Raw genomic sequence first — 13388 nt, forward strand, 5'->3', positions numbered from 1 at the left:
TCCGCATGTAGCCCTCACCCCCGTCCTCCCTTCTGCCTCCCCCTCTTCCATCTGCAGCCCATCCCCCCATCCTCCCCTTCGCCTGCAGCAGTGCAGCCCACACCCCCATCCTCCTCCCCACCCTCGCCACTCCAGCGCCCCCTCCCCCTCCCCCTTCGCCTCTCCACTTCTTCGCGGGGCTGTCATCTCCCGCCCAACCTTTTATGCCTTAGCTCCCCTTGCCTCAACAGCCCTCACCTTAAGCCTTGCTGCTTCCCTGCCTTACCCTCTTCCCTGCCTCCCCTCCGTGCTTCTGCCCGCTCCCCCATCCTTACCCTCTCTCTTGTCTTCCCATCCAAGTGTTTACCACTCTCGGTTTTTTTTTTAAATTTGTGGCAAGTTTCGGCATTTTTTGGTCTTGAACCCTCAGGAGTCGTCCATGGCTGCCGCTCTGTCATCCCTGACCGAGGCTGTTGTCCCTTGGCTATGTGATTTTGAGTATAGGCTTCTGGTTAAGGACACCTTATGCAACTTGATGAGACGGCAATAAGAATTTAATTGGGTTGGAAGCTCCTTGCTGTGAAAGGATGACCATCGAATGATGTCCTCTTGATTTAGAAAATTTAAAGGATGCGGCCGTTTTAGGTCAAAACATCTCTCTTTGGTCACACTTGCTGGTCAAATGAAGGCCGAGTTTAGAGCATCTATGTCATGATGCCATCTTCTTTGATGCTGCCAAATTTCAAGAAGATATTTCTGTAAAATCAGAGTAGGGAGAGTTTTATATTGTTTCCTTGAAGGGCAGCTAATTTATGGGGAAGTTTACTTAAAATTTTTTCTCCCTCTTCAGGAGAAGGGAAGCATCTCATTGCTTCTAGTGATACCTCTAATTTTTATCTATATTTTTGTAAGAATTAACCTAACACAGTCAAATGCAAAATGGGGTTTTGTGTTTAAGCAGGTAAGTGCACAAACTTCCCTAATGAAAATGGAAAAGGTATCACAGATTTACAGCATTTTGCACCCTACTCAATGGAAAACACATGGAGGCTTTGAGAGTGATGAACTTGCCTGGGAATTTTATAACGAACCAATTGGCAAGTGGGGTAGAGGCTTCACTTCAACAACTCTATTGGATCATTTGAATTTAACAAAAGATTCAACCGACTACCTATGGTATATATGCAGGTTAGATAGAGCTTCTCTGTGTGCATGTGGTGCGTTTGCGTGTTCTTGTGCTTGCAGGAAATGCCCATTTCATAGCCCAGTACAGGAAAACTCCGTTTTCATTTCTCACTTCTTGATCTCCGCTCAGGAAAACCCCCACTGATTTGCCCATTTTGTGCTCATTAAGTTGACAATTTCCGCAAATTTCTTCTTTTTCCTCCTAATTATGATTTTTCTTCTATTTTCCTGAAATTCCTCCCCAATACTCATTTTTTTTAAAAATCATATATTTTTAAGGTCTGCCACTTTGTAGCTGCTTACATCTCGTAGTTTCAGGCTGTTTCCGTTTTGCATACAGAGCGGTTTCCATTTTCATTCCATGTGACTATGCCCTGCTTGCCAGCAGTGTCCTGCTGCTTCTGCAACCTTACTGTCCTGCCACCTTGCCTTTATGCCCTTCCTTTTGCCGCTCTATTTCTTGGCTGCCATGCTAGCTGCTTTCCTGCCTGACTTTCTCCTTTCTTTTCCCTTTATTTGAGCTTTGTCTGCAATCTCCTATCTATAGCCCCTCTCACCATCCGTCTATTGGCAACTTTCCTTCCAATTTTATCCTTCTGGGTTAATATGAACCAACCATTCATGGCTGAAAAGTTTTGTAGCTGTTTCCGTTTCCCAGTTTTAGGCAGTTCCCATTGCACATACCTGAGACATATTCATTTCTGTTTCCTTACCATGTTACTATGGTTGGTGCTCAAAAGGCTTTAATAAAAAGAATGATTAGAACAAATCCTGTAGTGTTTCCTTATTGAAGCATTGTGATTCCTGCACATCTTTAGTTTCCTTGATTACCTTGATTTTATTTTCAAGTCTATTGGGTCACACCTACAACCTTGCCCTTTTGGTGTTTCCTAGATTGGAAGTATCAGCAAATGATATCGCAATATTAAATGAGACCGGAAAGCAGGCAGTGCTTTCGATTGAAGCCATGCGTGATGCGGTCTCTATTTTTGTCAACACAAAATTTTCTGGTAAGGTGTTAGAGATGTATTTCATTATTCAATTCCAGGTTCATTTTTCTGTTCTCTCTCAAGGACCGTGATCAATAGAATCTCATAATCTTAAAAGAAACTTCATGATGCTACTTGGAATACATTTTTTATGGGTTTTTCTTAAGTTGCAAAATTCCATAGGTTTTGATGGTGTTTTATCAAATGTTTGTTACCCTCTCTCTCTCTCTCTCTCTCTCTCTCTCTCTCTCTATACGTGTCTCTTTGTGTTCAGCTAGTCTTTCATTTTGTCTTGACATCCAGTTTCCTAATGGACCACATGTAATAGCTTTTTGGTCTCGTAGACCCTTCGGGTCCTTCATAGACGTTAATAACATCTCTCTCTTGGATCATTATTTCACTGAGCGTCACCTCAAATAGGGGCATGGGGTCCATGAGACCAAACACCTGAGGTTAGCAGTATGGAACTGCACCCTCTGGTGGGATCCATGAGGTTTAAGTGAGATTCCCACAGGCAAGGATGTCATTTTCTATATAGAGACTCATCAGAGCCCTGAGAGGGCTTTACCATACATAGCTGGGTTCGAGTGGGAGTCGGCTTTCCAAGGCGAGACCCACACATCAGGAGGAGTATGTGGCTGAGGAGGGGTAGCTGTCCTTTTTAGACCCCACCTCCAACAGTTTCTCAGCATCGTCCAAACGACGAGGACACGCGGCATCTTTGGGTGTGGCTATAGCTTACTGGGGATAGAGTCATCCACATTGTTGTGTGTTATTTTGCACTAAGACACTCCCCTTATGCCACACAGCATGGCCAGTCACCGTACTTACAATTATGTGGGGATATTATGGAGTTCTCATAGCTGGGGGAAGTCCCCGTGCTCGGGGACTTCAATGCCAGGATAGGGAGTCGCCAGGTCCAACTACTTGATCTGGACGACCCTATCTGACTATGACATCATTGACACGGGGTTATAAAGATCATCATAGGACTAAGGAGGTGACGGTATATGGGAGATATTTCCTAGAGCTGGAAGCTGCACGTGGTCTTGTTATCTATAATGGGATGTCCCAATGGCCCTCCTTTAACGTATTCACCTCCTTCCCTTACTCAGGAGTTACCAACGCCGTGGACTACTTGATGGGATCTTTGGCTTTGGCACACCTCCCCAACTTCTCCATCCCGCCACCCCCCTTTGAAGCTGACCATGCCTGCCTCTCTTTCACTCTTACCTGCACACCCACCCTGCCATCACCCCCTGCCTCACATCACTCAGGTCCATTTTGATCACGAGCTTGATCCTATTTACTCTTTGACCACATCTATTGCCACCTCTAGGATGAAGCATGAGGTATGCATTAGGCAAATCACGAAGCGCCAAGCGCAATAGATTTCTCAGTGCCTCACCCAACGCAAGAAACGCAGTGCACTTGGATGACACCTTCGGATCTTCCAACAAAGATCCACTTCAACATAGATCACTTCCTTAGGCTCACTGAGGATGGATTCATCCAGGTTGCCAGGCTACTTGAGTGTTCACATGTCCGATGCCATGCATATTGCAATTTGCTAGATACAGGCTTCATCCCACCACCTCAAAGTGGAGACAGGGAGAACTGAGCACATCTTCAGAAGCGGCGAGCTCTTACGGAGACCTAGGGATCAGAGGATCTATCGATTATGCCACATAGAGGTTGAGACAGAGGAGCATTACATATGTCGCTGCCCAATATACTATGAGACCTGCGGGAGGTTTCACTGTTTGTTCCATGAGGGGCTTGGCCCACTTTCTAGGATCATTGACTTCCCGGACCAGAGCTGCCTAGGCCTTTTTGTGCTTGAGCTCTGCAGACACAGGGAAACATTCTTGAGAGAGCTTAGGCCCCAGCCACCTCACCCCCTCCCTCACCAGCTAACCATCACCAGCTACTTCCGGACCCAAGAGGAGGACACCTACACAGTGGATCCCATGGACTCACCATGGGCTATTGTGGACCCACCTTGCCCGAAAGAGTTACCTCGGACGAGGCATTTGCACTCTTCCGTGCCTTGCGCCTATGGCCCTCGGATGACAGCCACGATCCACTCATCAACTCTAGATCCACGACATGCTCCACTGCCATTGAGCTACCTTTCCATGCGATGTAGCTGAGGGAGACCTCTCGGCCATACTCAGTAGCTCCATGGTTGATGTATCGGAGAGTGGTATACCATCTATTGGGGGCTGATGCTCCTCTCGTGTTTCATGTTTCATGTTTCTTGTATTCCATCATGAGATTTCCATGGACATTTTTGTATCACTTGAGTGAGAGAGCTTTGTTTTGTTCTATTTTATTTTATGTTCCATGATGAGATATGCCATGGACAGGATGTACTTCACATTATCGCGCTCGCTGAAGCTCTCGCCTCCCCCCCCCTGCTCCTGCTTGCCCCCCCTCTGGCGTCCGCCTGCCCTCCCGCGCCCGCCTGCCCCTTTCGTGCCCGCCTGCCCCTTCGCCCCCGTCTGCTCCCGCCTGCCTCCCCTTCGCGCCTACCTGCCCTCGCCCTTTCCCCGCCCCCCCCCCCTTTGCGCCCTTCCCGCCCCCCTCTCGCGCCCTTCCTCTCCCGCTCCCTCCCCGCTCACCCTCGCCTCCCCCCCCCTCTGTCATCCGCCCCTCCCCCCCTCGCTCTCGGTCTTTCCCTCCCTGCTCCGCGCTTCCCCCCGTCCCGCTTCGCCCTCACTCAGCTTCAGACTCTGATGGAGTCCCCTCCCGCCGCCCGAGGATACCCCCATCAGGCTTTCTCTTTCGCCAGAAGAGGAAGCGAGCCTCGCCGCCGCAGAGGTGGAACGCCTCCAGGCACATTCCACCATCTGCCATATAGTTGGCGCCCGCCCCAGCAGAGGGGAGATCCGGGATCTTCTCCAGGCCCGCCTTCTTGCAGATGTGGGCAAGATCCTGGACGTTCAGTTACTAGGCCGCGACCATTACCAGATTGAGTTTGAGACAGCCCAGAGCGTGGCCCAGGTCCTAGCCATGAGTCCTCTTGACATCAGGGGCGCTCGGGCCTTCTTCAGACATTGGCAGCATGGTTTCGACCCAGCAGCGGCCGAACAGGGAGAGCGCCTATTCCATGTCACAGTTTGCTTTCCTGGACTTCGCCGCGAGTACCTTCCGCTCCTCTCCAGGACAGGATCATTGGTGGGCTCGGTGCTTGAGACTGGCCCCACAGCAGCTTCAGTGGTGGCTAGAGCAGCGGGCCTGCCTTCGGTCAGAGTTTTGGTTTCTGACATCTCCTCCCTTCCGAAGGTCATTCAGTTACCTAGGATGGGGGGGGGATAGATCGATCAGAGAGTGGAGTTTTCGGGGCTCCCGAACCAGTGTTTTATATGCAGGCAGGTCGGCCACCTGCTGCCCTCGTAGGAGACCCCGACCTTCACCGCAGTAGCAGACCTCCAATGGCCCGTCCACAGATGCGGCTCGGCAAGGAGCCTCTAGGACACTTGCTCAGCCCACAGAGACCTCTGATTGGCAGCCTGGACAGGGGCGCCGTAGAGGGAGACAGCCACAGCAGCATGCCCCGAGACCGACGGAGCTGCAGACACAGCCTCAGCATCATTGGGTTCCAGTGAGGAACAGCTTTGCTCCCCTCCAGGAGGAGACCCCAGCGCAGACTGAGGATCAGGAGATGCCAGCGCCCCCCCCCCCCCCCCCCCCCTTCACCTCCACCTCCACCTCCACCTCCACCCCCCCTCCCCCCTCCCCCCCTCCCGCCTCGCTTCTACCCTCCCCTCCTCCCGTTGCCGCTCCCGCATTTTCAGCGTCTCCTTCCCCACCCCCTTCTCCCCCCCCTCCTCCCCCTCTGCTCGCCTCAGCTCCCCGGGAGGCACTGGCAGTGCCCTGGCGCTCACCTGCAGCCCGGCGGGCACTGAGCACCGACCTTGCTCGTGTACCGCAGAGGAGACCTACCATGCCGATTCGTGCTTCATGGATATCCTCTATCCGCAGTCGGCTGAGTCGTCTTGACACTAGACAGCGCTCGGAGGCTTTCGACTACTCCTTTACACGCCTATTTGGAGCGGAGGGCCCCCATGAGCCAGCACCTATCATAGTTCATGTGGTGATACTTCCGGCCCGAGGGGAGGAGGCACTTGATTCAGCGGTGGCCTTCTCCTTCCCTCTTTGCGGCACTAGCGACCGGGAGTGGACTCTGGATCTTGCTATTAGTATTTTGCAGACACAGGCAGTTGAGTTTTCTCACCATGTGAGTGATTTGGAGATTACAGACATGGTAGGCCGACTCTGGGAGTTGGCACATTTCTTTGATACCGGGAGTGCGGATGCCTCCAAGAATCGACACTTGGTGGTTCGCATAGTGGCAGACCTAGCGCGAGACCCTGGCTATGTATGCATACATGAGGATTCTTTCTCCGAGCGGGAGGCAGTCGCTATGGGACACAGCTGGCGCCTGGTCCGAGACTCTTGCAGCACACCGGGTGGGCAGATTCGTAGTCGCTCGGATGGGGATTACTCTCCATCCAAGCCGCTTGCGAAGGCCCGCCGTATGGCTGAGATAGCCTCCACCTCAGTAGGTCATCCATGAGGATCATCTCATGGAATGTATAGGGCCTTGGCGGCGCACACTATGTACGTTATCGTGGTTGCTTGAGGCAGGAGCTTCAGAGATGCCTGGTTGGGGGCAGTATTGATATTTTGATGATGCAGGAGCACCATTTGAGTGAGAGCAGGATTCGGAGATATGGTTCGGTGATGCCTGGTGGATGGGACAATTTTTGGTCTGCAGGTTTTGGCCGCTTGGGAGGGCAGGGAGGAGTATGTATGGTCATTGCGGATGCATGGCGGTAGGCCATTGTGGATCGCGGGGTCATTGTGCCTGGTAGAGCGCAGTATGTTATTCTGAGGATGCACGATGAGCACATTGGTGTGCTCAATGTCTATGCGCACGATCATGCTAGTGCCAGAGCAGAGTTGTGGACCCTTGTTACAGATGCATTGCCCGAGGCCGCACATTGGTGTGTTGGGGGAGACTTCAACATGCTTGAGGACCCGGCTGATAGGGTGGGAGGCAGTCATGTTACAGTCCACGGCACGGAGCTTGCAGCTTGGGAGCGATTTTGTATGACACTGCGGATCACTGATGCATGGCAGCATGAGGCTTTCTCCCGTTCTCAGGACAGTCTTAGTTTTTCTCGGTCGGATCGCCGGCAGGGAGGGACTAATTTATTACGGATTGATTCCTTTTCTGTGGGCGACAGGGTCGGGGAGCGTGGTGGCTCCGTTGGCATTCTCGTTGGCACCTCTTTCTCAGACCATGCGCCAGTTATTTTGACTCTTGAGGAGAGGACACGGGAGACCAGCTTGCAGTTGAGGATCCCAGAGAGGATACTTACAGACCCTAGTCTTTTTGAGGACATTGTGAGGATATGGCAGGATAGCTAGAGCTCTGACCTGGATGCAGCAGGCCAGTGTGCCCAGGGGCTCATCGAGCTCAGCTCTTTTTTGCACGCTACAGCCTTGACACGGCTAGGAGAGACACGAGAGCGAGAGCGTCGCTTGAGACGTAGCCTTGCTTCGCTCCAGTGCCTTCAGGAGCAGCAGCCCACATGTGAGTGGGTGGCGTCCCAGCTGAGCCAGGCACGTCAGGAGGTTCGAGAGGCAGAGGAGCAGAGACACGAGTTTTACTATCATCGCCAGGCCTCTCAGTGGACTTAGCTTGGTGATAGAGTGACTGGGGAGTTTTTTGAGATCACCGGACCCCGCCATGCTCGAGCAGGAGTACGCCAGCTTAGGAGGCAGGACGGATCGTTAGCCAATGAGCCCGAGGAGATGAGAGCTATTGCCACTGAGTTCTACAGAGACCTGCTTTCAGCGGAGCCAGCCACGGAGGCACGTGATGCTTGCAGACAGACTGTGTGGACCCATGTGCAGAGGAGGGTCACACAGATCGTATGCGCACAGCTTTGGGTGCGCCCCTTTTAGAGGATGAGCTTGTTGAGGCTTTGAGGGCCCTCCCGCATCATAGTTGCCCTGGGGAGGACAGTTTGACGCCTGCTTTTTTTATGCGCTATTGTGACCTTTTGGGGCCAGGCCTCCGCAGGAGTTTTGGGGCCAGGCCTCCGCATGAGTTTTCAGCATGTTTTGGACACTGGGGTGATGCCACAGAGTTTTTCAGAGGGCTTGATCTTTCTTATCCCCAAGGGGTAGGGAGTGTCAGATGATATTTGGCAGTGGAGGGCTATTACGATCCTCAATACTGTTTACAAGGTCCTAGCCAAGGCCTTGAGTTTGAGGATCCAACCCTTCCTTGGGGATTTGATTCATGCTACCCAGATAGGCTTTGTCAAGGAGCGCAGTATCCTTGACAACATCTTCACCTTCTGGGAGGTGACGGCCCGAGCTAGGTTTCTCGGCGAGGACTTGGTCGTTATGCTTCTCGATTTTGAGAAGGCATACGATAGAGTCGATTGGGGTTTTCTGGAGGGCACTATGCTTCGCCTGGGTTTTGAGCCAGACTGGATTCGAGGAGTGGCGGCTCTATATTCCACAGCCCGTAGCCAGGTGTTGATGGCAGGAGGACGGGGGCCGAGTTTTGAGCTGACCAGATCAGTCCGTCAGGGATGCCCTCTCGCTCCGTTCCTTTTTCTTTTCTTTGCAGAGGCTATGAGCATGTATCTGACAGCAGAGGAGGTTGGCTTGAGAGGACTCTAGCTTCCAGTCCGGGGTGAGGACTTGCTTGATTCTGAGTTTGCTAATGACACGGGATTGTTTTTGCATGGCAAGGAGGCCAATCTACAAAGGGTAGAGCAGTCTCTACAGGTTTTTGACGTGGCTTCGGGAGCATTGATCAATTGGCGCAAGACAGTGGCTTTTTGGATCAGTAGCGCTCCCGCTTTGGCATGGAGCCCAGACCCGGGTTTTAGATGGATTCCTCCTGGCACAACAGTGTGGTATCTAGGATGCCAGATTGGACTTGATTGGTCACCTGAGCAGCAGATCGCCCCGCTTCTTCTGAGCATTCGGAAGAAGCTTCTATATTGGAGTACAACTCGGCTTTCCTTGGATGGGAGGGTGGTGGTGACAAATCAGGTGCTTTTAGCGACTATGTGGTATATCACGTCTTGCTGGATTTTCTCGAGCTCTTGCATCAGCCAGGTACAGAGGCTGCTCAGGAACTTTCTTTGGTCAGGGCGGGATGGTCAGCCGGCCCGAGCAAAGGTTGCTTGGGCAGTTATTACTCTTCCGTTGGCCCAGGGGGGCTTGGGCATTATAGATCCAGCTGATCAGAGTAGAGCCTTGTTGGGGAAGCTTATTGTTCGGGGGCTGCTTCCAGGCGCTGAGCCTTGGAAGGAGCTTCTTTTTCAGCGGCTGCTGCAGGCTAGAGCTCCCCCACCAGGGGGCACTTGGGCACCAGAGATACGGTGGATCTTCATAGAGATGAGGAGGACAGGCCTCAGCAGAGGATGGGAGGATAGATTTGCCTTGAGCATCTTGCGAGCTTGGGAGTTGCTGAGACCGGGGCTTTCTCAGAGACCTCCCACTTGTGATGAGGAGCGGGCCAGATAGCCGCTCATCTGGAGCCCCGCGGTACGCACAGAGTAGGGTCATATGCTGGGTTCTCGGCCTCGTCTAGCCTGGGGACCAGTGGCGGCAAGCCCAGCACGCAGTTTTGGAGATTGGCAGGCCTTTTGTAGTCTCCCGGAGGAGATCTAGGCGGAGAGGCTGAGTCACGTCAGAGGGGGGCTGATTATGAGGGATGACATTCAGGAGACACTCACTGAGGAGTGGTTCACGCCTTTCGAGCCAGCGGTCCCACGGTGGATGGGAGCCTTTACACAGTTGGAGATCCTGATTGCTGTCAGAGCTTGCACTGAGGATGGTAGATGCCTCTACTATGAGATACAGGATGAGGGCAGACTTCAGAGAGTGGAGGCGGAGTCGCCTTTGGTTGCAGAGTGCATCTTTCAGAGGATACGGGTAGTGGCCGCCGCTTCTCGGAAGTGGCATATTGATCCAGACCCTGCAGATGTGGACTCTGATTGGCGCATATGGGCATATGCTGCGCGCCCCTTGGCCCGGCTCCAGTGGGACCCTGGCGAGTACGAGTGGCATGATCCTTATGCATCCCCCGAGGCCACAGAGATCACCTTTTTCCAGTACACTGTTAGGGAGGCATATTTTGACTGCGAGGAGGATGGTCTCTCCAGCTGCATCAGAGCATTGGCGGCTAGAGGGACTCTCGCAGGAGTTCCTGGAGGATTTTTGGACCAGGCTCTGGGCTAGCAGACAGGCACGCAGGATCTCGGCTTTGCAGTGGCTGGTTGCCCATAGGGGCTCTGCAGTTTGCACCTGGCTTGTCTACAGTGGCCTTCCGCCGGCCTGCGTCCGATGCGGCCACCCATTGGAGACACAGCGACATTGCCTATGGGACTGTCCACAGGCGTAGCAGATTTGGCTAAGGATTCTGCGCATTTTGCTCCCCCTCTCTCCAGAGGGAATGTATACGTGGGGAGCCGTTGCTTGGTCGACTTCGTCAGGGCTAGCTATGGGATACGAGATGGAGCAGGCCAGCCAGGCCATCAGATTCATTGGGGGCCAGCCTCGCCTTGTTCCTTCACCGGATTTCTCGACAGCCGGTTGGACACAGGAGAGGGATTTACGATGGGAGCTCCTCAGCAGCCTCACCATATGGTTCACCTGGAGAGCCCGTTGTTTCAGGGCTTTTGAGGGGAGACTGGAGCCACCAGCAGAGACTGTTCGGGCTATCTGGCAGGGGTTGATTCACATCCTGCGAGGATAGTATGATCGCATCCGGGGCGACTCGGATCAAACGATCTTGCGACGCCAGGCTTTCCACACCACTTGGCGCAACGGCCCTTTCTATACTCTACACGCGGGTACCCCCCGCTGGCACTACTGGCCACCTGTTTGGATTTTCCCCCCTCCTATTGTATGATATAGCCTCTCAGTTTATTTGTACTTTTCTGCACCTAGGGAGAGTCTCCCTAGCTGCCTTGATTGGTCTCTGCTCTGCCTTCTTATGAGCAGGAGAGGGTTTGTATGATATAGCCTCTCAGTTTATTTGTACTTTTCTGCACCTAGGGAGAGTCTCCCTAGCTGCCTTGATTGGTCTTTGCTCTGCCTTCTTATGAGCAGGAGAGGGTTTGTAGTCCATTGGGCTTTTTTATAACTAATGAAAGGATCTTTTCATGGAAAAAAAAAAAGATATGCCATGGACATTATTGTGTCACTTTGGTCTCATAGGCCTATCGTGATGGGGGCTGCACCGATTGTGACAGAGGCTCTTTCGAGACAGTGACGTATTGGTATAGATTATCAGAGCTCCCATTAGATAGATACCCCTGTCTCGCCCTAGGGTCCTTGAGACAGCTAGCACAAGATGGAGACACGTAGTGCTGGTATGCCCAGGTGAGCACTTGGTTCGGTATACATGGCATGTAGATGGGGGCACTCCCCTTGTTTTAGTACAACATAGGGGCCCCCTTCTTTGCTCTCAACCACACAAAGCTGAATAGGGTCATCAGGACATTATGAGATTGGATACTCAGAGGACCTGGTGTTCTCCCGTTTAGCCCTTGGGGATGAAGATGGCCTTCTACATAGATTTTGTTCTTCGCTTGACGGAGGACGGTTTCATCATACGCGTGTGCTACATGGGCGCGCGTTTGTCATTTGGGGTGCCATGTGTGATTGGACAGATCTGCACCTCGTCCCATTAGTTGAGAGTGGAGACAGCCACGTATGGGCCGGGGGCAGGTGCACCAAAGGATAGGATGTGCCAGCTTTGTCATATGGAGGTTGAGACAGAGGCCCACTATATATGCCTATGCTCGGTATACTATAAGATTAGGGGGAGGTTCTATTGCGTCTTCTGAGACAGATTTGGACCCTTTTCCAGGATCGTGGTTTTCCCAGACCAGAGATGCTTGGGGCTCTTCCTTCTTGAGCTCCGCAGACATAGGGAGTCCTTATTATAGCCCAGACAAGTAGCGCCAGCTCGAGGACCAGCACAGAGAGCTCTCACTGACTTCTTCTATTTGGTAGATAATTTTTTTCATTTCATGTGTTTATGACATCCAGTTCACTCATAAATCATATGTATCATTTTTGGTCCCATAGACCCTTTGGGTCTAATTTAATCTCTCTCTCTCTCTCTCTCTCTCTCTCTCGTCTATCCATTCGGCAGCTAGTCTTTTACTTTTTTCATGTTCTCTTGACATCCAGTTCAGTCATGGATCACATGTAACAGCTTCTTGGTCTCATAGACCCTTTGGGTCTTTCGTGGGACGTTAATAACTTCTCTGTCTCAAAGCCGAAGATCCGCTTGACCCCAATAACTACAGGACAATCATGATTGGCCACACATTGGCCAAGCAAGCTATATGGATCGGTGCTAGAGATAGGGCTTAGTTCCTTTGCAGAGAGACATGGATGTAGGGCCCTAGGAGGGAGGCTTCTAGAGGAGCTACTCTACCCTTGACCACAACTTCGCCCATCGAGCCATCATCGAGGAGGGCAGAGCACGTCATCAGAGGATTTATTGCTGCTTTGTAGACTTCCGCAAAGATTTGATAGTGTTCCTTGGGCCCGACTACTCCAGCACCTACAAGACATCGGGGCTCCATCTGACATGATTTGAAGCATCTTTGCTCTTTATGAGTCGGTCACGGGATAGGTGAGAGCCCCAAGAGGGTTGTCACTAGCCCTGTGTCACCCACTTTCTTTGGCCTTTATATTGATGAGATCTCGAGCTTCATTGACAGATTAGGCCGACCAGGCACTCCACTTGCAGGCAAAACTCATTCCCCTCCTACTCTATGCAGATGACATTGTGCTCAGATGAGATTTAGTCGAGGGACTTTAGAGACACTTGGATGTTCTACAGGTTTTCTGTACACAGCGAGATCTCACTGTTAACCTAAAACCAAGGTCATGGTTTTCAACACCTCCCGCCCCTACACATCTAGCTTGAGCTCCACGTATAGGGGAGCCCCGATGGAGATTGTCCCATCATGTGTACCTCAGAGCTACTTTTAGTGGTCCCTGCTTTACCATGACCACAATAGCACACCACGGGGATATGCAGCTTTGGCCCTACTTGAGTGACAGTGCTTTTAGGCCTATTTCCAGGAGCCCACGATGAAGGGTTGGCTCTTCGACACCCTCGTCACACTAGCCTTGATGTATGGAGCACCTTTCTGGGGACCAGACATATCA

The 13388-nt window shown here is 52.0% G+C and overlaps 1 protein-coding gene across 2 annotated transcripts in view; it reads left to right on the forward strand.

Moving 5' to 3' along the window:
• Nucleotides 1-13388, forward strand: part of LOC147602747 (beta-galactosidase 9-like) — a 95781-nt gene that overhangs the window by 50199 nt on the left and 32194 nt on the right. For both annotated transcript variants that reach the window (XM_086797537.1, XM_086797536.1), the window contains exons 12-13: nucleotides 941-1167; nucleotides 2059-2174. In XM_086797537.1, the coding sequence (XP_086653663.1) occupies nucleotides 941-1167; nucleotides 2059-2174 (343 nt within the window). The remainder of the gene's footprint in view (nucleotides 1-940; nucleotides 1168-2058; nucleotides 2175-13388) is intronic.

Source organism: Cibotium barometz, chromosome 66, assembly GCF_041138505.1.
Source record: "Cibotium barometz isolate CiBa-2024 chromosome 66, ASM4113850v1, whole genome shotgun sequence".
NCBI classification, from domain to species: Eukaryota; Viridiplantae; Streptophyta; class Polypodiopsida; order Cyatheales; family Cibotiaceae; genus Cibotium; species Cibotium barometz.